We start from the raw sequence: 23,392 nt of genomic DNA, 5'->3' as shown, positions 1-23,392 counted from the left end.
CATATGCCTACCAAATTCATAACTCTGGATGACACGCAGTGGCGGTAGTAAATGTTTGAAATGTTCCAGGTGTCATTGTGGAGCCATTTTTCCACGTGTGCAACTCCCATAAAATATAAAATTTTTTGCCAGTCCTGATATGCATGCAAAGTTTGACACGTTTTGGGGTATGTTTAGGCCGCCAAAGTTGAATTTGAAAAGAGGGGAAAAGACTGAAGAAGAAGAAAAAAGAATCCCTAGGGTTTCAATAGGGTCCTTCTGCACCGTCGGTGCAGCAAACGTGTCCTTGGTGGAGATGTGAAAAGCGGAACTATAAACGTGGCGGTCGGACCGCTTTTAAAGTAGCACCACGTGAACCGGACATTATTCGAATGTCAAAGATGGCGTTTCTCATGTAACTGTGGATTCTCCTCAAATACTGAGAGCATGTTGAATGTTTTTGAGGACACAACCGCATAATAACGTGTTGACTGGACTGTTGTTTTAGTGAATGAGGCGGACACAGCTGAGCTTTAGATGGCTCTGAGAGAAATTAGTCGCAGTTTGCGGCTGTTGTTCGGTCAAACTCAACGATGTCCTCCAGTTGTGGCTGCAAACACCACAGGTAGGTTAGCTAACGGTTTGCTGTATTTAAAGGACAGACTAGTTTAATCCCCATGGCTAACTTTTGTCTCTTAACTCACCATAATTAACCAGTCAGTCTTGCTTCTTGTCTGTCGTCCAGCTCGGTGTTTGAGTCGATCCGCGTCTCAGCCGGAGCCCAGCGCGAACGAAAATGAAGCAGTGAGTCCGAACTTTGAGAACAGAAACCCGCGGAACCTGGAGCAGATGGCTCTGGCTGTGAAGGACCGGGGATGGAAGACGAGCTGGCCTCACAGGGAGTTCCACCACAGGTCTGTAGAGTTGTTAACATAAAATACATCTAACCTCAATGCTATATGCCGAAATATCGCGATACCGAAATGATGCCATGGAAAAACAATGCAATAACTGATAGCAGTACATACGCTTTTCTAAATAGCCAAAAAGAATAACATATTTGGACAATATCAGTGGCAGTCGGTGGAGGATATGACAGGGCACAAAACAAGAGTATTGAAATGTTGTGCTACAGTGTATTTATTCATTTTCATATCCTACTCTTGATTAAGATCATCTTTCTGAAAGTTCACGTCTCTCTTTAGATGTCACACTGACGTTAATAATAAAGGATAAATACTTGCAGATAAAATAAGCAGAACATTAAAACACATTTGAATCACATTTTTTCCACTGTTTCTGCAGTGAAAAAATGTGGAAAGTTTTTCCTTTCTAAAGGAATTCTGCAGAATTCCTTTTTAAAATGTAGTTTCATTTTGTTGAACTCTGTTTTTACTGCCACTTGTATTTCACTATGTTTGTCACTCTTGTTTTTCAGGTTGATGTTCTCTCGCAGCCAACGCCATGTGACTGCAGAGGTGTTCTCCAGCACCTCTTCTATCCCGGTGCTTTCTTGTTCAACCAGAGAGTGGGCGTTGAAGAAGGAGCTTCATTCCACAAACTGTGTGGCAGCGTGCCAGGTTGTGGGCGAGGTGCTGGCAGTTCGATGCCGGCAGGCAGGCATCACCAGGATGGTGTACAGAGCCATTCCCTGGACGTACCGCTCCGATTCGGTGAGTACACCCAGCATGGACTGTTGGAGAAATACTATCAGTCATTTCTCCTCACATAATCGTCACCTGATTCATGTTTGTCTGTCCTTGGCTTTTCTCTTTTGCAGGTTCAGGCTTTCAGGAATGCAATGAAAGAAGGAGGAGTCACCCTCAGTGAACCCAGAAGGAAATATGTTGGGACATGAATTTAGGTGTTATCTGTTGCATCTGTCGTTCTGTATAAATATCTTGTGTCTCTTACTCCTGGCTCTACTGTTAATTATTACTGTACTGACATTAGCATGACCAGCAGTACAGTAAATAACATTAAGATTAAAAAGGGAGTGATCAAAGTCAGATGAAGTGTTTCTGAACACAACCTGCTCTCCTCGAGTCTATTACTGAGTCAAGAAATAAAGCAACTGGTTGGAATATCGTCTTTTATTTTTCACTCAAAGTGCTTGCTGTAAACAAGAGTGAGGTGCAGACAGTGAAGAGCAAAACACAACAAGGCATAGAGTTGTGGACACAATTTTAAAAAATGAATCAGTTGATCATTTTAATCATAGTACAGCGTGAAATTGGCTCAGGCAGTGGGAACAGTGTGTGTTGTGGGACTATAAAGTGCACGTCTTCATTCTTTTTTCCAATGGTGCGCATGCAGGTTAAATGAAGTGAACTCCAGTTTGGGTTCACTGGATAAAAAGTAATACCAGCATGAGTTAGGAATGTTCCACATCAGCATCTAATGAAGGATGAAAACAGTCAATCAAATAATTTACCTCGATTCCATGTCCGCATAAATACATGAGAAAACCCTGAACAGTTTGTTCTCACAGGCTGGTATGAAGACAAAACATGCACCCAGGTCATCAGCGATTTGTGTTGATACATATAAACTGTATATATGCATACATGCACAACCTTGGGAGGTCACATTTATGATGAATCAAACCACGCGAGAAACAGTACAAGAGAAATAAAATATGTGGCCACCACCTCGTAGTAAAAACATTAAAAACACCAGTCAGAGTCGTATTTCATTCTCAGGTTGAAGGCACTCATGCAGCCCTGGTGTTAGAATGAATAAAACAGAACAGGTGACAATGGTCCTTAGCATACTGACATGATAAAAGTTTTTCAACTAAATATATTAATTGGCACATAGGAATACATATTTTGGCATGTGCCATAAAACTGGCCCTGACATGATCCATAATGCACAGCTTAGAAACAGTGAAATCCTCCAACTGTGAACAATGAACACATGAAAACAGCTGCTGATGAAACAGAGGATATGAAGAATATTTCAAATGTTTACATTGGACCGGCAGCGTACAGCCTCGTATTTACAGAGGTAAACAGAAGAGGACAGTTATTGCATAGATGTCTCTGGAAGGGAAGATGGAATAAGGGAGCTCTGGAGAGACACACTGGTTTGTACGTGTTCAGATATCTTGGAAAAACACTGGGGAAAAAAACACAGTAATACAACAATGTGCACAATATGCACGACTTCAGCTATCAGAGATCCTGGCTTTCACTGTTATCGGAATACTGCAGAAAAATTCTTATCAAAACAACTTATCAGTTACAGTTATCATGAGGTGGGATATGCAATGAAAGACCTGCAAAATACACATTAAATCTTCGGTATCAGTGTATAAAAACCTTGGCATGTTCCCAGAGCTCGCTTTCCTTCTGGACTTTTCTCCTCTGCGCCTCCTTGCTGCTTGTCCGCCTCTTTGATCACTTCAAGGCTTGCTTTGACCAGCACCCTGCTGGCTGCGTGGTTCGGGTGAAATATCTACGCATGCTCGCTGGTGGGTGAGACCTCGTCGTCCATGGCTACGCCTCCGTTGTCCTGGAGACCGCCTCGGACTGCCAGGCAGCTTTGAAAAAAAATTAAGCAGCAGTCATTATAAAGCTGATTTTTTGAAAGTAGAGGTTACAACTGCAATGAAAACAATAAACATTAAATGTGTTGATAAATTATTTGGGATAAGTGTTTTTTAAAGATAAAAAGTGTAACTTCTCTTATTTCAGCTTCTTAAAGTTGAATATTTCTGTTCTTTGTGTTCTTCTATGATGGTAAACTGAATGCATTTAACTACAACTGATGGATAAAATTGCTAGTTGAAGCTAAATTCAACATACTGACGTGAATGCAAGGAGAGAAAAAGAGGGGGATATGTCACAGAAGTCCTTGTTTAGAATCAAATTGTTGTCCCTGTTGTCATGTGATGACACCTCAGAGCTGCTTAGTTTAATGAAAACTGGCATGAAACAGTTCGACCCATTAAGAAACTGAAATGCAGTATTATTATTAGTTTAAGTGCACAAATGTCATTTATGTAATATCATCTTATCTTGTCGATCTTCTTTGCCATTTCATAACAAAAAATAGCTGCAAAAAAGCAGCAGTAACAAAAAACAAAACAGGTAACAGGAACTTCACTGGGTTGCATCTAAAAGTATACTTGCAGAAATATCAACATAACACAGAGATTATTTCAACAGCCTGCATTACATTTCCTCTACATCCTTATCAGCCATTCGTGTGTACATTTCAGTGCAAACTTTAAGGAGAATGAGAGAGCACTGCTACACAGCTTCACTTACCTGTTCACGTCCTTTATCCTCATCATCTAGTTCGCTAATGGACTGCATGAGGGAGAAGAGGTTCATCCTGCCACTGCGATTAATGCTCGAAATAACCTTGAGATTAGAGAGAAACAAAAAAGATAAACAGCTTCAGATGCACTGTGGGTGTGAGAGAGGAAACATTGCTCTGACAGTCTGCTCACCTTGTCTGGTTCATTTACAGTGATGACAGGAGTGACTGTTTGCCCAGGACCCTGGCTGGTGTCAGACTTGGGGGCAGGAGATTCAAACACCTGGGTGTTTTTGAGAAAAGAGTTAGACATAAGAAATATGCGGTATAAAAAAGCTGAACATCGATGATATAATCACCTCATGATCTTCCTCTGAATTATTTTTTTCCTCAGGCCTGCCCAGATCTTTTTCATCTAGACTCTCCATGTCGTCCTCATCATCATCAATTCCCTCATCTTCTTCTTCTTCCTCCTCCTCCTCCTCTTCCTCGTCTGGATTTCCTTCCTCTCCTCCCTCCTCCTTTTGAACAGATTTTTGTTTCTGGTCTCTTGACTTTCGCCTCCAGAGTGCGCTGTGACGCTGCTGACTGCATTGATGAATGAACAGACAACAATCTCCACATGAACTCAAAAAGCAAAATGTTGACTTTTCCTAAAATACCAGTTTCCATGCCAGCGATGCTTTCGTCACATTGGAAATCACAGCCAGCTGATCATTTTGGACAGAACTCTACAGACAGGATTGGGTCTGACCTTGCGTGGAGGATGCCGTTGTAGGTCTGCAGCTGCTTCATGAAGCCTTCATTGGGTTTGATGATGGACCGGCGGTCCCTGACGTAGGGCAGCGCCACATCCAGAGGCCAGTGCTCTTGCTTCATGGCGTAAGCGATCACCGTGGATGCGGAGCGAGACACACCCATCTTACAATGCACCAGCACCGCCTGCCCACTCTCTCTGTGATACACAGGGGTAAAGAAAGGCTCGCTCAACGGTTTCGCTTGACCAATACTAAAATAAATCAACACGGAAAGACTTGATATCCTGTAGGAACTCGCACGGTGAGGTGGTCACCAGATTCACAGGTTTACATGCGATACTCTGAAACACTTTGCAGTGGAATGCTGCCAGCGTGTGAATAGGTGGCAGTTGATATAAATACCAACTGGCTTATCAGTTGGATTAAATTTCAGGTAAGACTTCCAGCTTCGATTTATTTACCCTTCAGAAGCAGTATTTTGCTGCTATGCTCTGTGTAGATAACACAGTTGTGATGTTTCACAACTAAACCTGTATTTGTGGACGTCATTCACACAGCTCAAACTGCAAGGGAAAACAGGTCACAATATGGCGACTCAAAACCGTTGAATTGCTGGTAAAGCAAACCCAGGAGCAAAAAATGTGATATGAATGGGTTGTCCAGCATTACGTGGTAAAGCTGAATGAAAACACTGAAAACACCCCTCTGTGTCCAATAAACATGAAGCTACAACCAGCAGTCAGGTTGGCTTAGCTTAACATAAAGAGCAGAAACAGGAGGAGTCACCATAAAAAAAACTCAAAAATGTGTTAGATTTTATTTTTCTGAGTCGTACTAGGACTGAACAATTAAACTAAATACTATCGCAATCACAAGGAGGAGTAATTTTTTGATAAAAGTAAATTGTGTCACAATAAACCATTATAAATTCAGCTTTGCAGTGCTATAGAGATACCCTGAGCTACAAGTCATATCCTCCAGACTTAAAGCTGCTGTCCGGAGTTTCCGTTTGTTTTCAATTTATGTATCATTTTTTAACAAAGCTTAAATGTGTTAGTCTAGTTCGATACTATAATATAATGTTAGTATAACGCGATATGAAAATTTATTCCTGAGCTCCGCCTTCCTCTCATAGACCCCCGTGTTATTCCAAAAAGCGCCGGTTGCTGCCGACCAATCAAGTTCGAGGTTCAGCTTTGTCATGCTGTCAATCAACGGTTACGCACACAGCAAGCAAGCCCATGTAGAGGTGGGCGAGCTACGCACTACGCAACCGCGCGCACATTTGTTTTGCTTGTGGAGGAGAGAGCATCAGGGCTCAGCAACTTCCAGAAAAGTTACCAGTCCCACGGCTTGTCAGGCCAAGAGACTGCAGGACGTTTTTTGGCTCGGGGTGCTCGCGTTGCTCCCCGACCACGGCCTCCATAGCCCGCCTGACGGCTTCGTTTAGATGCCCGACCTCTGGAGGAAGATGTTGGGGCGTCTGGGACATACTCTTCGTCAGAGGAGTCATGCAATTCTGAACTCTAGATAGAAATAAATAAACAATGTAACACATATACACGCGTAAATGCACTAAGTTTGATAAACAACGTCATTGAGAGGGATACACGAGTGTAATCACATATTGAAACTTTACTCGTTCGTCCTAGCAGATTCATGTTATTTTGGTATTAGGACAAGTTAGACTCAATGCAGCATTCTAACGTAATTCCTTTATTATTTACTAAATGTAAAAGAGGGGAAAACAGCAAAACAGGCAAGATGCTGCAGCACTCCAGGCACTTCTCTCATGTACTGCGCGCGTGCACAAATAAAGGGGCGAAATCAGAGGGAGGGAGGGACCAACAGTGTTTTGGGAGACGCTGCGATTCAAACTCCGGACAGCAGCTTTAAGGAAGTATGCTGGATGTACAGGCCACAGCAAAACCACATCATCATTTCTGTATTTGTTTCATTGGAAAAGATACACAAAAAAATGACTATTCCTGCTAAAATCAACTCATCACAATATCTGTTAAAATAATTGCAATATATGTATATTTTTACATATTGTTCAACCCTAACTCATACACAAAAGTGAAGTGCAGCTGCCTGATACATGCTCGGAGCCATGAAATAGTCTGGTAATTATTACAGTGTGTTTTAGAGTAAGGCTGTTTTCAGTCTGTGTTGAAGCTAAACCAGTCCTTTCCATATTTACCCAACAGGTATGAGACTGATGTCAGTACTATAATCTAACACTCCCTGTGCCTTTATGCAGGTATCCCTGTTTACAGAGTTTCATGTTTCTGATCTGCAGTCTGCCCACTGTCTATTCACTGCTCATCCTTTATCTCCTCTCAAAACAACAGACAGATGTTCTCTCTGAGCCTGATTCTATCAGAGGCATCTTCTGACTTTTTGTACTTTTTACCTCTATTGGTCATGTCAGTTGTATTTGGTAACATTTTCTCTCAAATGGAAAGCACTTTGGGTCAACTTCTCTTGTTTAAAATGTATAACAAAAATGAGGGTGACTTGACTAACTGAAGATGAACGCCAGACCTTTATTTTGAAAGTCTGTACAAAGTCTGTGCTGGTTGGTGTTAAAATGTAGCCTAGCCGCACTAGACAACCCACGGCAACAAATTTAATTCTCTGCCAGGGTGGGTCTAGTTACCCTCCATAAGGCTCGAGGCTGGATTCTCCTAAAACTGGCCGGACCAATCACCATGAAGTGTAGAGTCAGAAGGCGGGCGTAACTAAGTGACAACAGAGGCGCGACGATTCTGACAGAAACAACCGGAAACAACTAGCCTAGCCGTGCCAGACAACCCACGGCAACGAATTTAATTCTCTGCCAGGGTCGACAACAAAAACGACAACAGTCGTTGAGCTCCATTAGCACCGACTCTGAATAATCTTTCTGTTAACATGTCTGTAATATACTTGAGCTTCACCCATTGACTGTATAAATAAGGCTTCACTGAACTACCGCATCCTGATTTCCGGCGCTCTAGGAGCCTATTCGTTGCGCTGATTGGTTGTATACCTACCCAATTGCTGCAGAGTGATTTGATAGACAACCTTTTAGCCCGCCTCCCTCCCTGTCGAGCGTGCCTAGACCCTTGCGTCTTCAGAGCATGGGTCTACTGCGGCTAGGCTAGTTAAAATGGACTGTCAGTACCAATTACCTTGTAGCATAGTAGTAAAATTTAGTGTCATTCATTTCATCTCCTGACTGAAGCTGAAGTCACAAGTGCATGATTTTTTTATTTACAGCAGGTAATTCAACGTAAATGTGAGGTGGTTGATGAAAAATGTGATAGAAGAGTGTTTGTATACAACTGTAATCCATATTTTACCATAAATTACCTTCCACAAGTCAGGATTTTGGTGTTACTGTTTTACCTTGCCGTGTTAATGAAGTTGTATGTGTCAGTCCAGTAGGGGAGCAGGTCTGTGGCTTCCACATCGTACACTCTGATGTTCATGTAAGCGAAGGACTCTGGGAAAAAGTTGTCGATCTCCCTTGTCACATTCAGAATGTAGCCAATGCTGAAAAATGCACAGACACAGTCGCAGTGTCACAGTGGTGACTCAGCAAAACACAATGCACAGTTCAGCGTTACCCATGTCATGAGACAATGGAATATAGAGATGGACGACAGCACACTGAGCTACTGAAAATGTTGCAGGCAAAAACACTGACTTGTTTTTCTGCAGCTCTTCAAAGTTTGCTGCGTTCCACTCAGAGCCCTGAAACCAGAGAAAGAAAGAAAGAAAGGTTCAACTAGGCTAGCGAAGACAAGAAGGAAAAGGCCGACAGAGCCCCTTCCCTATCACTGTTAACACAGATGTCCCACAAAGGGGAAGTTACAGTCACATGACAACATCCTGGCAAAAGCACATTTCCGTCAGTTTTCTCACCAAAGCACAAGTAAGCTTTCTCACCATGGTGTCTACTGTTACTGTCTTTGAAGCTGAATAATCACTCACCAGGTAAAGGTAGTCAAATATTTTGGAGGGCTTGTCCATCTGAGCCATGGTGACCAGGATCTCATTGTCGATGTACTCCTTGTAGGGTCTCATGTCAAAGCCTATCCTGCTCTGTAGGGCAGTGTGCACCTACAGCAACAAATGAAACATGAAATGACACAGGCTTTCAGACATTTGGTAGTTTTGCACCCATTATTTCCCTTGCTCATGCTTTAGTCAGCCTCCCTTTGTTGTAAACCAACTTGTTCTCTGTCTGCCCATGTGTCTCACCATTTTAGATGTGAGGTTGTCCAGGTCTTCTGTCCTCATGATGTCTCTCAGGTGCTCTTTGATCAGGCTCTCGCTGGAAACTCTGTCTGCCGAGCTTCTCATACAAAGAAAATGAAACTTTAGCATGAGCTGGCTGGTATGCACAAGAAACAAAAACAGATGAAAACCTTCTAATTAGTTCTAAATTTACAGCAGCAGGCAGTGGTGAAATAAAACAAGTACTATGCTTAACCACTCTTCTGATGTAGTTACACTTTTCTGCAGAACTTCAACTTGAAGCTGCTTCTTACTTTTATTGTACTATGAGAGTAGTACTGTAATTCTTAGTTCACTATTGATAGCTTCAGTTAGTTACTTTGCAGCTGAAGATTTTACGTCACACTACATATTTGATTATCTTCAAAACGTGATGCAATGTTCCAGAACTAACTACTATTGTTGAGTAACTACAAGTAGCTCAACCTGCTCAAACATAGAAATAACTCAGTATTCTGTCAGCATTAACATTCTCTCTGCAGAAGAAGCACTTACCTCTACTTACTTTTTTTAAAAACTTCATTTAAGTTTACTATTATCATGAATGTACTACTTTTTGCTCATCCTGGAATATTTTTACACTTGTTGTATTCCCTACTTTTACTTAGGTTAAAAAAAAATAAAAATAAAAAATCTTCTTCCGCCTCCGGCAGCAGGAAACATTGGTTTGGCTCACGTAGATAATACAGATAAAGGAACAGGGACTGAGGTGACCTTTAAACAGGAACAGCATTCACCTCTGTCCATCACTGTCCTTGCGGACCGACTCCAGGTCGTTCATGGCCTCCCACTCATTGAGGCAGAAGCGATCAGACTCAACATGCTGGTGGTAGTGCTGAGCCCACTCCAGCCCACAGCCTGGGATCACAGCCGCCTTGACTGCCCGCTCACAGCAGCCGTGTAACACCTGCAGCACTGACCTTACAACAGTACATAGGGGGGAAGGAAAGAAGAGAATGTCACCATGTATATCTGAAAATACTTAAAAAAGAAAGAGGCTATAGAGATGAAGACGGTAAGTAGTACTTTATAAAGCAATGTGCCAGATGGTACCGTGAGAAAATTCAGATTTGAATTTCAACACCTTGATGTCAGCAACGCTCACCACATAGTCTGCATGGAAACCGGCTTAAAAATTCTTGTCTCTTCTGCTGAGGTCACACTGAAACCACTGCAGAGAAAAAGAGAAATATGAACTCCCATAATAATATCTGATCAAGAGAAAGTGAAAGAAGGAAGTATTACTGATAAGAAGCATCACTGGGCTCCAACGTAGTCCGACATAATACGCAGAGAGAAATCATTCGGTGTAAATTAGTGACAGTTCTTGTGAATATAGTGGAGAATGAAAATGTGAGGAGAGAAAGCAGCATAGTGTAAGTGTGATCCAGCCTGGTGTGACATGGCAACCGATCAAAGCATCTTGTATCGCACTCAGCATGCGACGGCAGATTAGTTAAAACACAGCAGTCGACAGCAGCGTCATGTTAAGCCAACTGTTTTAGATCACAGTTTCCCAGTGCTTTTCTCTATATCCTCCTCTGAGCATCAGTGGCTAAGAAGCTTCCATAGATCAGCTATTTTATTTCAAACTATAGCTGGTTGAAAAGAAGACTAGTAGATCTTTATTCTCTAATTTCTATAAATTCATTATAAACAACATACAATCTCAATGCCTGTGTAAGGGTCTGTGCGAGTGATAGAAGCAGTTGTAATTCATGGGGAATGAGTCAACTCCAGAAATAAGGACATTACTCATTCAAATTATTTCTGGCCAGAATCCCAGATATCAGGCTGCACCGTCTGTGCTGCAGCCTCACCAACTCCTCGCCTTTGCTTTTACTCTTTTAATTCAATCCCCAGTCTCTTTCTAGGCCATTCTTACCCATCTCCATCCAGATAAACTTGCGTGTCGCTCCATATTGGCAGAACCAGGCCGATGGTGCACTGATCACTGCAGAGAGACGGGAAGGGCACACAACACAACACAAGGAAATAAGTCTAACTTGTCAAAGCTAAACCAGAAATTAGTAGCCGAGCAGATGTCTTATCTTTTGCGGAGATCAGCTGGTTAAACACACCTATCCGAGCTGGGGAAATCCATGCCCAGCAGGATGCTCTCTTGTTTGTTGTCCAGTGTAGAGACGACAATCAGATACCTGACTCTGACTGGACTCACAGACTCCAACTGCACTGCCTGCATGACAAAATACAGAGGACAAGAGGGGACAGGGACAGAGCATTGGTGAGGACAAAATCAGTCAAACTAATTTAACTGAACAAGCTTCATATGCAGCATTCTGTTTCTGAAGTCTAACTTTGCCCACAAAACCTTTCTGATTACACGCAGTGCAAAGGATTCTGTGAAGTTTATTTTCTTTGGCCTTCCTGGAAAAAAATCGAATTAGGGAAGTGAATGCTGTGTTTACACAGAAAGTCAAGATACCAACTGCTGTCCACGTAAAGGACCGTGTCTGTGCTCTTTATTTGCTTGATTTAGCTCATTACCTCTAAATCTCGTATATTTAACACTGTGATTTTCTAAAGCATTCATGATGTATTAGATCCATCCAATCATTCCTGGGTTTTCCATCACACTCGCTCTTACAACCGAGTTGAATTTGTGGAAATCTCATGAATTGCTGATTTTTACAGCTGACTACTGAAGAACAGCGCTGCGACTACCGATCACTTTCATCGTCCATTAATTGATTAATTACCTTCTTAAGTAATCAGTTACTCAATTAGAATCATCAGTTATAATAAGAATAATAATTAATTTAATAGTTTTAATAGTTGACAATTAACTGATTAGTCATAGCAGCTGAGTTGAATTTGTGTTATTTAATATTCATCTTCCGTGTTCATTATTTTCGTGATTTTAGCTGTATTGTACTGCCGTTACCCATGTTAGTCATCTTTCAACTGACTGCAAAGAATGCTGCGCATTCAGCGACAAAATGTGGGACAGGACACAAGAAAATTTAGTCTATTTGACAAGGTCAAAGCTCTGAACTCCAGCTGACACTAGCTCCATAAAAATACGGAGCTAGTACACGAACCCGGCATACTGCTCTTATGGCTTTTACCTGAGCTTTGATTATACAAGAGACACGTTCACTTAATGAACTAAGTCACAAACAAAATCCTTTCCTTTCTTTTCACATTTCATTAAACTGATTTGTGTGTAGACATGAGGCCTCACCAGCTTGATGGTGTCTTCTGGTCTGAGCTGTTCAACCATGGCATGGATTTGCCTGTGCTGTGTATCGGACACTCCGCTGCCTTGCTTTATTGGAGAAGACGCAGCGGGAGAAGTCTCCTCACGAAGGCCAACACGGTCGCCCTCTTCCAGCAGAAGAACTGCCCCTTTTACGAGGGCAAAGCTCTCTCTAGAAACAGACAAAGATCAGCGAGTTTAGCGCCGCTTTCATCAAGCAACTAGCTATCATTCTGTCGGGAGTTTAACTAAACAAATTCAAAGATGACACTGGTGTACAGCTACCTTTTCTGAAGTCTCCCTCTTTTTTGGAAGGTTTCATCCTGAAAAGATAAAATAGATCATAAGGAAGCCCCATGAAGAGGAATGAAGAATGAAAATAGTTAACCTCTTTAATTGTTTGCATGTGTGTGATTCAGTTTTTGTGCAGAAATCTGGTATCTGATCTTTGTGTTTTACTGATTATTCCTATAATTACACTTTATACCACACTATGATGATTTTGCAGTTGGGGCTTTTTGTAATTGTGAAAAAGTATGGAGGACATATCCCAAAAGAAGGTCTACGCAGATGCTGGAGCTGTACAAAACTAATTTATATGAGAAAATGTGGCTGTGGCACACTGTTTCTAACATTCTCAGAAATTTGTACTTCAATCTTAACAAAAGCAAAAGTGTTGAAAGATCGTAACAGACTTTCTAGGAAAATTGGAAGCAGTGTGTGTGTGTGATGAATGTTCAGTAATTCCTTGGATGAAATGTGGCTAAACACAGATACAGTGCAGTAGTGAGGAGACAGACACAAATAGTGATATGTACGCAAAGCGAGGGATCCAGGAGTGAGGTGAGACAGTAAAAACAAACAGATAAACAGCAAAATATTAGAAGAAAATGATGAGAATTAAACAAAAAATGCAATACAAAAGAGGGGAGGGAGAAAGAAACAAGAGAGAAGTAGCAGTGGAAACAAGGGTTTACAGAGAAACTTGAGACAGTAACATTACCTGTTACGCAACTGACAAGTCCAGACAGAGTCAAGAAAAAAAAAAGAAATTAAAGAGGAGAAGTGGGCCAGAGCCAGGAGAGGAACGATGACGGGTTTGAAGAAGAAAAAAAAGGAGAAAACACAAGTTAAGATAAGAGAGTGATTAGATTCTGTGGAAAAATATGCAAGAAATGAGGCTTGGACCCACAGTTAAGTTATTTATGGTTTAGTTGGCAATGATAAAAACCAGAGGAAGAGCCAGGAATTCGACATAACATTTAATAATTTTCATGACACAGTGACAGGATGTGAGAAGAAGAGATAAGAGAGACAGAGGCTGATGATACAGATTTTATGTGATTATGCATCGAACAACTACGGTGAGCCTTTAGACAGACATAATGCGATTCAGTCACCCTCTGGTAATGCTGCAATGAATGTAAATGAGAGCTAAAATCATGTCAGCGGCACTATATCTGTGGCATGTTTGCCTCATAAGCCTATCAGTGGAATCACATCCCTGACAACCACCGTAGAACAAAACTGCCTTGTTATCATTCAGGCAAATGTAGCGATGATATCCACAAAGGGACACATTCAAGAGCGGTTGCTTTTTCTAAAGACCTTACAGAGGCCAGCACAAACAGCGCAAAGTCAGCTTTCTGAATAATTCTTTGTAAAGCAAGAGTAAACACTTCATATCTGAGGATACAGTGGAAACTGTTTGTGTACAACACGGCATACGGATGACTGAACTCACTGGAGCGGTGGAGACTGATGGGATCCTGTGCAGGGTCAACAGAGCCATTGCCAAGTACAGGTCTGTCTCCACTGAACCTGTGTCTTCTTGCTGGCTCAGACAGGCTCTGCGGGTTCCTCAGTTGAAAGCGTGCTGCGGGCGAAGTCAGTACTGGTATTTATTTCTGAAATGACACAGATATTTCAGTCCGATTACACCCAATAAACAGGTTGCGTATGAGATTCCTCAAGACTGAGTAAGCCACGTGTAACATTTAGGGACTCCTCTGAAACTGATGAAATACTTCTTTTTTTTTTTCACAATCGCTTCCTACTTGTTTAATCCAGGAGAAGTGGGGTTGGAAAGTATAAGCATATGTAATCAGCTGATACACGCAATATCTTCCTTTTTGTTCTATCTCTAGGTGTATCAAATCGGTATTTGTAAATCACATTACTAAATTTACAGGAATTTTGCAGAAATGTTGTGACATATCACGATGTGGCAGTAGTTCTCCTCGCTAGCACTTTTTATTTTTACAAAGTCAATCTACAATAACTGAATCTGCAATAAAATGCTAGAAATTGTGATGGACAAGTTCGACAAATCTTGCACTAAAAAGAGGATTTATTGTCACCGCTTCCTTGTGCAGGAATGAAACAGCATTATTTTCACACCACATTGTTTTATCAAGTGCAGAATACAAACAAACACATTAACTGACACATAACCAGAGGCGCAATAAAAATAACAAAAAAAATTAACAAAACAAAAAGGATTAGGAGCGTCTAACAATTGTTCATAATCAAGGAATCTGTCTTATATATTCTCAATTTAAAAATTTGCTGTTTGGTCTAACAAATGTCATGAAATAAGGTTAATCCATGCTACTTGAAGTCCAAAAGGACAATGCAACATTTTATTTTGTCCACAACCCAAAGATACTCAGTCACAAAACAGTGAAGTAACCAGAAAATATTCCGATTTAATAAATTGGAATAAGACTATTTTGAATTTTCACAACTATTTACCTTCAGTTTTGCCGAGAAACTACAATCACGTAAGATATTGTGCATCAGGTAACTTTGATCAATGATATAGTCCAATAAAAATAAATGCTGAAACTAAATAAAACATGCAAAGTTAATGCATATTTAATGAATCTTACTGAAATCTTCCCAGGAAGGTTTCTTGCTATGCTGACCATCGTTGTGACACGAACAACATGTCCACGCCTGCCTTACATGACACCAAAGATGAGGTTCAGCTCGTTTCTCCCAGATAATGCATAACAGGTGAGTAAGAGTTTAATACCGTGGGACGGACTGAAAACAGACCGCGGTTCGTTGCAGCAACAAACAACAAGCTAGCAACAGTCCGCGTAGCCTGTTGGAGCCACTCAAGCTAACAGCTGACGGTTACGTTTGCGGCGGCTACACTCTCAAAACGTCAGGAATTCATAGAAATGCACAGACAAGACTAGTTTTCTCACCTTCTCCAGATTGGGCCACGGCTCCAATTTCCTGCTTCGGTGCCAACTTGTTCCTTCCGCACCCGGAGCTCCTCAGTCCGCCCTCAGTCGGGACTTCACCATTTACAGCCACGGCTGGAGGAGAGTTTCAGCCCGGAGCCGAGCGGGAGGAGACGCTGACGTCATACGCACGAAAACTTTGACGGACGTCTACGAAATATCCCGAGTGAGAGAGAGAGAGAGAGAGAGAGAGAGAGAGAGAGAGAGCAGAGATGTTGTGGACTGTCACTCCTCCTGCTGCAGCATTATTTCAGTCTTCTCTCATGGGTTCTTGTACTTTCTGTACAAATCATTGTCGTCAGAGGGATGTCATGTATCCTTTTAAGCAGGTTGAATGCTGAGTCCTCAGTTCTCACTCCCTAGTCAAATGGCTAATCCCCCCAAAACAACCCAACACTCACATGTCTCCAAATGATTTTGAAACTGCCAGTTGAGGGATCTCTGGACTGTATTATTAGCATTTGATAACTGATGTCATAGGAATCAGTGTTGTAGAGATAGATGCTTCAGTTTAACATAGATGGTTTCCTTCACTCCCTTTTTAAAGTCATATTTTTTTCTGTATAGGTCATCATTGTCCTCCTCAATTTCGACAGCAGAGTCCAAAAAAGGAACTTTGCTTTTAATTGTTCGTTTGATGTTGCTGTTCAGTGTACTGATTATGTTCTCTGAATGCTTCTAATACTTGTTCTTTGATATTTTTTTTTACTGAAGTCTTTTCCACACCTGCATGACTGAGATTTTACACAGACCTATCCTTTAGGAAACCAGTCAGTATCTGGTGTGACCACCATTGCCACATGCAGTGCAACACCTCTCCTTCGCGTAGAGTTGATCAGGTTGTTGATTGTGGCCTGTGGAATGTTGGTCCACTCCTCTTCAATGGCTGGGTGAAGTTGCTGGATATTGGCGGGAACTGGTACACGCTGTCATATACACCAATCCAGAGCATCCCAAACATGCTCAATGGGTGACATTGGGGTCCGGTGAGTATGCTGGCCATGCAAGAACTGGGACGTTTTCAGCCGTGCATTATCCTGCTGCAACATGAGGTGATGTTCTTGGATGTATGGCACAACAATGGGCCTCAGGATCTCATCACGGTATCTCTGTGCATTCAAAATGCCATCAATAAAATACACCTGTGTTCTTCGTCCATAACAGATGCCTGCCCATACCATAACCCCACCGCCACCATGGGCCACTCCATCCACAACACTGACATCAGAAAACCGCTCACCCACACAACGCCACACACGTTGTCTGCCATCTGCCCTGAACAGTGTAAACCAGGATTCATCCGTGAAGAGAACATCTCTCCAACGTGCCAGACGCCATTGAATGTGAGCATTTGTCCACTCAAGTCGGTTACGATGACGAACTGGAGTCAGGTCGAGACCCCGATGAGGACGACGAGCATGCAGATGAGCTTCCCCGAGACGGTTTCTGACAGTTTGTGCAGAAATTCTTTGGTTATGCAAACTGATTGTTTCAGCAGCTGTCCGAGTGGCTGGTCTCAGACCATCTTGGAGGTGAACATGCTGGATGTGGAGGTCCTGGGCTGGTGTGGTCACACGTGGTCTGCGGTTGAGAGGCTGGTTGGATGTACTGCCAAATTCTCTGAAACGCCTTTGGAGACGGCTTATGGTAGAGAAATTAACATTCAATACACAAGCAACACCTCTGGTTGACTTCAAACTTTATTTATTTGTATAGCACTTTTCATGCAGAACAACACAAAGTGCTTTACAAGAATTAAAAGAAAGAAGGCAATAAATAAATACAATTAAAAATAGAAATAAAAATAAAAAAAACCAACTCTCCACCCTCCCTACATATAGACAGCCATTCACATGCACACACCCATGCAAGCACACACACACACACATACACAGACTCACACAACCACACAACATGACATCATCAAGACATGGCGAGGCACCGAGGAACACTAGAACTGAAATAAATAAATTGGCATGCAATTGGCATGCTGTCAGCATGCCAATTACATGCCCCCTCAAATCTTGCCACATCTGTGGCATTGTGCTGTGTGATAAAACTGCACATTTCAGAGTGTCCTTTTATTGTGGGCAGTCTAAGGCACACCTGTGCACTAATCATGGTGTCTAATCAGCATCTTGATATGGCACACCTGTGAGGTGGGATGGATTATCTCAGCAAAGGAGAAGTGCTCACTATCACAGATTTCTGAACAATATTTGAGAGAAATGGTGATATTGTGTATGTGGAAAAAGTTTTAGATCTTTGAGTTCATCTCATAAAAAATGGGAGCAAAAACAAAAGTGTTGCGTTTATATTTTTGTTGAGTGTACTTTGTCTTCAGTGGTTAGCTGCTGGACTTAAATTATATGGCAAACTAAATTAAATATATAAAAAACAGAATAGCTAAAAATGCCTTAAATATTTTCAAAGAAAATAAGTTTTAAAGGACTTACAAATAAATAAGTCGACTGTAAAATAAGAACCAAACTTTATCAGTATGTGATTTCTCAACTGTGATTTTTCATATTTTTAACCAACCTTTATGCTTCATCATAATAAAATTTCTGACATGTAGTTATGACTTTTGTTACTTCATCGGGACACCTCGATTAAAACTTCTGGAGGCGCCCCTGCTCCACGCATGCGCACTGTTATGACGCCGACTACTTCCTGGTGTGTAAAAGAGCGTGTGAAGTGTAGTCTTGTCACCGAGGGCTGCAGAGGTTGAAGGTTAAATGCAGTAAGTTGCAGGCTGGACAGAGTGTGCAGACGACCGGCCTCTCCTCAGAGTCTTCTGTCCGAAGAGGGCTCACCGTCTGTTCGGTTGTTAACGTGGAATGCAGGCAGTCGGTAAAGTCATGAAGGTTTTCATAACGAGACGCGTCCCACCGGAGGGGATGAAGATCCTGTCAGCTGCTGGAGCGTACGAAGTGTTTTGTAAACTACCTCACTGTTATTCCACACAGAACAGCAGCATTTATCAAGTCACTTCTGTTACATTGCACTCTAACAGTGTGTTATTTTCATTTCACCCACTCTGAGTCAGTGGACGTGGCTTCGTGTTACACTCTTCTCTCGCCAGCAAGCTAATTAGAGGCTGTGACATCTAAAAGTTAAAGTGCAGCCACCTCAGGCCACACTCAGCCTCCACTACAGTCACTTTCCTCTGAGCTGAACCAAATGACAGCTTGTATAAGTCAGACTGAATGATGTCACCTCATGCTTTTTCTCCTCTCTGTCTCCATGGAAACAGGTGTGAGGTGTCTCAGTGGGACTCCGATGAACCAGTACCGAGGACGGAGCTCCTCAAAGGGGTCCAGGGGGCTCACGGTCTGCTGTGTCTGCTGTCAGACAAGATCGATGCTGAGGTTCTGGATGCTGCAGGTGCTCGTCTCTCTCCACTGATGGCAGGACTGGTTAGGACGTGTGTGGTCACTACACCGAATAATCATTCAGTTCACATTAAATCACTGGGATGATCATCTTATGTGGCTTTACAGTAATGCTAAGCTATATTTTAGATGCATAGATTGTGCTTTTTATGCCAATATGTGCATCCAACAGCTACACAGCAGTACAAGAAGTATTTACATCCATTGCTCAAGTAAAATCACCAATATAGCACCAATGCAAAAAGTCCCTAATTCAGTAGACATACATATGTAATGCCAACAAAATGTGGTTAAAGTATTATCGCAAAAGTTTTAATGTCTTTATTCAGTTTTATATTTAAGGACAGTAGTATGAGGGCTCATCAGATTATTAATGGAAGAAGAATAAGGAGAAAGATACATACATTGGTTTTTGGTGAGATGCTGTTTCATTTGAATATTTATTGAAATGAAACAATGTAAGAAGTTTACAGGGAAAAGTCACTGTTATGGTGGAGATGTTAACACTTACATACACAGACTACACGCTGCTGTTTGTAATACGTCAAAATCCAAAAAATGTGAATGCCACAAGTTCAGTTTTTCACAAGACGTTTTATTTTAAAAGCTTTTTATGTTATCTGTTGTGTAAAATCTTTATCTGAAAAGTAACGAAGGCCGTCAGATAAATATAATAGAGTAAAAAGTCTAATATTCCCTCTAAAATATAGCGGAATGGAAATATAAAGTAGCATAAAATGAAACTATTTGAGGAAAGAACAGGTACCTCAACATTGTACTTGAGTAAATGTACTTAGTTACTTTGCTGCCATAGCTGGTGGTTAGCTTGCTGATTGAGACATTACATACAAAACATAATCATCTTCCATGCTGATATGTAGCATGTGACAACATTTATACAGATTAAATAACAAAATAGTGTTATTTTTGTTACATTTAGCTCCATCTTGACCTACTATATCTGTAATATGTTGCTATCACAATAATGTACCATCAACATTAATCCAGTAATATATAGCAATGATGAAGGCTGTTTGTCTACACAGCTCGTGTTCAGCTTTATAATACTTTTACACTCACTGTCCTGCTTTGCTTAATTAAAAATAGCAGTAGAGACAATTTAAACAGAGTCCAACTATGATTATTTTCAGCATGGATTAATTGACTGATTATTTTTTTTAGTTGGCTGTTTGATAAATTCACCATTTGCTTTGGCTTCAAATAACAACAAATCAAAGAGTAGTTATAACAAGTACAGTACTTGTTGTCTACATTTTGTGTCTTTGATTTCAGGGCCAAACCTGAAAGTCATCAGCACCATGTCTGTGGGATTTGACCACATGGCCCTCGATGAGATCAAAAAACGGTGAGTTGCAATCACAGAACCCACCTTAGACCAGAGGTGTTGTCGTGTACCTTCTGAGTCATATTGTTGTGTTTTCACCAGTGGTATACGTGTTGGATACACTCCGGACGTCCTGACTGACGCCACGGCAGAACTGACTGTGGCTCTGCTGCTGGCCACCGCACGCAGATTACCAGAGGGAGTGGAGGAGGTCAAAAAGTCAGTTACACATTTACACTAATTGATGTCCTCGCTGTTTGTTTCTGTCACTTTTTAACAAAAAAAACCCTGCTACCTTAATGATACAATCCTGTGTTTCTCTTTCTTTCAGTGGAGGCTGGAGCTCATGGAAGCCTCTCTGGCTGTGTGGTTATGGTCTGTCTGGCAGCACCGTAGGAGTCATTGGACTGGGACGCATAGGTTCGGCTCACTGTTGTTGCTCTACTTCCCGTAACATCATAACTTCATTATGATTAGCTATAAATCATAGTACCACATCCTGCTGTCAGATACTATGCTATTCTGTCTATCAAGCAAAGTGTGATGTGATTTTCTTTCTCATGTTTGACTTGATTGTAGCTGAATAGTTGACTGGTGTTTGTGTAGGTTTGGCCATCGCTCAGAGACTCATGCCCTTTGGAGTGAAGAGGCTGCTGTACACGGGGAGAACAGCCAAAGCCCAGGCTGCTGAGGTGAATGGAGAGTTTGGTAAGAAAAAGAAGACATTCTGAGAGTGGGACTTCAGGGGGTGAAAAACATGTGACAAATTGGCATTTTCCCTTCACCTATGTGTTTACTATAAAATGCATAAAATACTGTTGAACTTGGAATCATCCAGTCGAGGCTTTTTACAAAATCATGCATAAAACAAGATGCCTAATGTATTCAGCCATCTAAAGTCGTTCATTACTTCAAGATAAAAGACAAAATACGACACAAGTTTAGGAATATTCTCCTTCAAAAACATCAATTTCAACAAAGGAATTTCTTTTTGTAACCCTGTGTTAACAAATGTGTAAGCGTGATTGGTCCATGCACTGTACAGATAGTGAGTCTGTTATCCTATTTGACCACAAAAAAAGTTATTTCAGACTATCTGTTGAACAAAAATAATGTGTATTATGCTGGACTAAATTAACTCATCCACAAAACTGGTTTTAAATAGAAATACAATTCTCAATTGTTATAATTTTTGCACCAGTGATTTTTATTTTGGGCTGCCTGAATCCTTTTGGGAAGGGTGTGGAAAAATTTCTCTATGCAGGAAAACAACCCTGAAGGAAGACACACAATGAAAGGGAAATGATCAAAAGCACACTGAGTCATAAAAGGCAAAGCAGGAGAAACTGAAGGTCTTATTGCAATAAATTGTTTTGGTTTTTAGATCTCCACATTTGATAATGTGTTTCCTTCTTTACTCTATTGTGCTCTCCTCTCTGTTTGACAGTTCCTCTGGACACACTTGTGTCTGAGAGCGACTTCATAGTTGTTTCCTGCTCCCTGACGCCAGAAACCCAGGGCCTGTGTGACAAGGCTTTCTTCAGCAAGATGAAGAACACAGCAGTCTTCATCAACTCAAGCAGGTAGACCTCCAAAACGAGTAGTGTGTCCATTGTGGGTGAAGCATGAGATTTGGAGCACACTTTGTACCTCTGAATGTTTTTGTGATGGTAAACCATCCTGCTGCGTCTTTGACACCAGCTATGCCTGCTATTAGAATACACAAGCATAGAAATATGGTGAAATTTGTTTTTTAGGGGAGCTGTGGTGAACCAGGAGGATCTGTACCAGGCTTTGACCAGCGGACAGATCGCTGCAGCTGGTCTGGACGTCACGACACCTGAGCCACTTCCAACAGACCACCCACTTCTTACACTAAAAAACTGTGGTGGGTGGAGAAGCTGTTTCTTGGCCTCTTTTGCCACCATGTTTCCTAACTTGACCAAAAAAAAGACCTTAAATTACTTTTTCAAAGCTATTTTCTGCCCTCTTTTATCTTGCAGTGGTGTTGCCCCACATCGGTAGTGCCACCTACTCCACAAGAGGCATCATGTCGGCACTGGCAGCCCGAAACTTGCTGGGTGGTTTACAGGGCACAGACATGCCCAGTGAACTCACCTTCTAGAGCCTCAAACTGGGCTGCTGTGCCTACTGCCTGCTCCGGTGCTGGATGGATAACAGAGAAGAATAATGTCCAGATGGGAAGAATACTAACATAGCTCAGACATGTTTAGGCACATTTCATGTCAGTGTTAGCTGGAGAGATACATTCGATTTTGTTACTTTTAATGCTGAATTACACTTTAAATGTAGAATCTGTGATACCAATTCAACACAATTGTTGTCTAATTTAGAGAATATGCCCTGATGGTCCACTAGCTGTGCATTCTAGTGGCTCAGACTGATCTACACAACACTATTCCAGTATGTTCTGTGTATGTTTGTACTGGTGCAAAACATGACAGATCTAAATATGTTAACTAATTTCAGCAAACTTTCTCCAAAATTGCAGACTCCACTTTTAATAGTTCTTGCAAATGAACAGACTCGCCGCACTCCGTAAACCTGTGTAACTGCCTTCTTATTCTCAAGTGAAAAACAGCACAAATCATTTCTCCTTTGCATTTTAAAACACTCCTTCAAAATAGAACCATCGGTTGCTCATCTGTCTCATTCGAAATGTAACGTTTGCCATGTTAAACTTCACAGTCTGCACTTCATTCTGCTGTTAACGCTCCATGTCTGCTCTTACTGAACAGCTCAACACTCCTTTTTTATGTCCGATATTTCTGAAGAATAAAAATAAAGTGTAGTTTAAAAGCACAACAGTGTGTTTTCACATTTTCTCATGTTAAAAACGTCATGTCCAAAATAGACTTCTGATCAAT

General features: G+C 41.5%; 3 protein-coding genes across 5 annotated transcripts; 2 read left to right on the top strand and 1 right to left on the bottom strand.

Moving 5' to 3' along the window:
• The first annotated feature begins 348 nt into the window (after positions 1 to 348).
• Positions 349 to 2,067, top strand: mrpl18 (mitochondrial ribosomal protein L18). Its single transcript, XM_022213892.2, has 4 exons — positions 349 to 604; positions 725 to 893; positions 1,418 to 1,652; positions 1,760 to 2,067. Exons 1-4 carry the CDS (start codon positions 517 to 519, stop codon positions 1,835 to 1,837), a joined length of 570 nt encoding a protein of 189 aa, XP_022069584.1. The 5' UTR covers positions 349 to 516; the 3' UTR covers positions 1,838 to 2,067.
• si:ch211-203d1.3 (protein phosphatase Slingshot homolog 3) lies at positions 2,058 to 15,882 on the bottom strand. Of its 2 annotated transcripts, none has more exons than XM_022213891.2 (17): positions 15,726 to 15,882; positions 14,255 to 14,417; positions 12,796 to 12,833; positions 12,496 to 12,682; positions 11,372 to 11,487; positions 11,176 to 11,244; positions 10,396 to 10,461; positions 10,028 to 10,210; positions 9,255 to 9,348; positions 8,985 to 9,113; positions 8,698 to 8,744; positions 8,397 to 8,543; positions 5,000 to 5,200; positions 4,605 to 4,833; positions 4,439 to 4,528; positions 4,254 to 4,349; positions 2,058 to 3,523 (listed from the first exon to the last, which is right to left on the bottom strand). In XM_022213891.2, the coding sequence occupies exons 2-17, from the start codon at positions 14,300 to 14,302 to the stop codon at positions 3,386 to 3,388; spliced, it is 1,878 nt and encodes a 625-aa protein (XP_022069583.2). In that variant the 5' UTR covers positions 14,303 to 14,417; positions 15,726 to 15,882; the 3' UTR covers positions 2,058 to 3,385. The 2 variants fall into 2 exon arrangements, with proteins under 2 accessions (XP_022069583.2, XP_051810834.1); XM_051954874.1 differs by having other exon boundaries at positions 14,255 to 14,386; positions 15,726 to 15,874.
• On the top strand, positions 15,434 to 23,330 carry grhpra (glyoxylate reductase/hydroxypyruvate reductase a). 2 transcript variants are annotated; one of them, XM_051954875.1, is made up of 9 exons: positions 15,434 to 15,528; positions 19,021 to 19,151; positions 20,453 to 20,525; positions 20,607 to 20,723; positions 20,836 to 20,924; positions 21,111 to 21,212; positions 21,952 to 22,087; positions 22,262 to 22,392; positions 22,508 to 23,330. In XM_051954875.1, exons 1-9 carry the CDS (start codon positions 15,518 to 15,520, stop codon positions 22,627 to 22,629), a joined length of 912 nt encoding a protein of 303 aa, XP_051810835.1. In that variant the 5' UTR covers positions 15,434 to 15,517; the 3' UTR covers positions 22,630 to 23,330. The 2 variants fall into 2 exon arrangements, with proteins under 2 accessions (XP_051810835.1, XP_022069593.1); XM_022213901.2 differs by lacking the exon at positions 15,434 to 15,528 and adding an exon at positions 18,413 to 18,690.
• The last annotated feature ends 62 nt before the right edge of the window (positions 23,331 to 23,392 follow it).

The sequence above is a fragment of the Acanthochromis polyacanthus genome, chromosome 10, assembly GCF_021347895.1.
Source record: "Acanthochromis polyacanthus isolate Apoly-LR-REF ecotype Palm Island chromosome 10, KAUST_Apoly_ChrSc, whole genome shotgun sequence".
Lineage (NCBI taxonomy): Eukaryota > Metazoa > Chordata > Actinopteri > Pomacentridae > Acanthochromis > Acanthochromis polyacanthus.
The sequence above is the reverse complement of the archived record's forward strand: the minus strand, read 5'-3'. Positions and strand labels throughout refer to the sequence as shown.

Excerpts from the sequence above, each read along its gene's own strand:
- si:ch211-203d1.3 (XM_022213891.2), bottom strand. The coding sequence starts at position 14,302 with ATGGCTCTGTTGACCCTGCACAGGATCCCATCAGTCTCCACCGCTCCA. Across the intron at positions 10,211-10,395 it reads GTTTCCATGCAGACTATGTG|GTCAGTGCTGCAGGTGTTAC; the intron begins GTGAGCGTTGCT and ends TACTGTTGTAAG. Across the intron at positions 8,745-8,984 it reads TATTTGACTACCTTTACCTG|GGCTCTGAGTGGAACGCAGC; the intron begins GTGAGTGATTAT and ends CTCTGGTTTCAG.
- grhpra (XM_022213901.2), top strand. The coding sequence starts at position 18,605 with ATGCAGGCAGTCGGTAAAGTCATGAAGGTTTTCATAACGAGACGCGTC. Across the intron at positions 20,925-21,110 it reads CATTGGACTGGGACGCATAG|GTTTGGCCATCGCTCAGAGA; the intron begins GTTCGGCTCACT and ends GTGTTTGTGTAG. Across the intron at positions 22,088-22,261 it reads GTCTTCATCAACTCAAGCAG|GGGAGCTGTGGTGAACCAGG; the intron begins GTAGACCTCCAA and ends TTTGTTTTTTAG.
- mrpl18 (XM_022213892.2), top strand. The coding sequence starts at position 517 with ATGGCTCTGAGAGAAATTAGTCGCAGTTTGCGGCTGTTGTTCGGTCAA. Across the intron at positions 605-724 it reads TGTGGCTGCAAACACCACAG|CTCGGTGTTTGAGTCGATCC; the intron begins GTAGGTTAGCTA and ends TCTGTCGTCCAG. Across the intron at positions 1,653-1,759 it reads GGACGTACCGCTCCGATTCG|GTTCAGGCTTTCAGGAATGC; the intron begins GTGAGTACACCC and ends TCTCTTTTGCAG.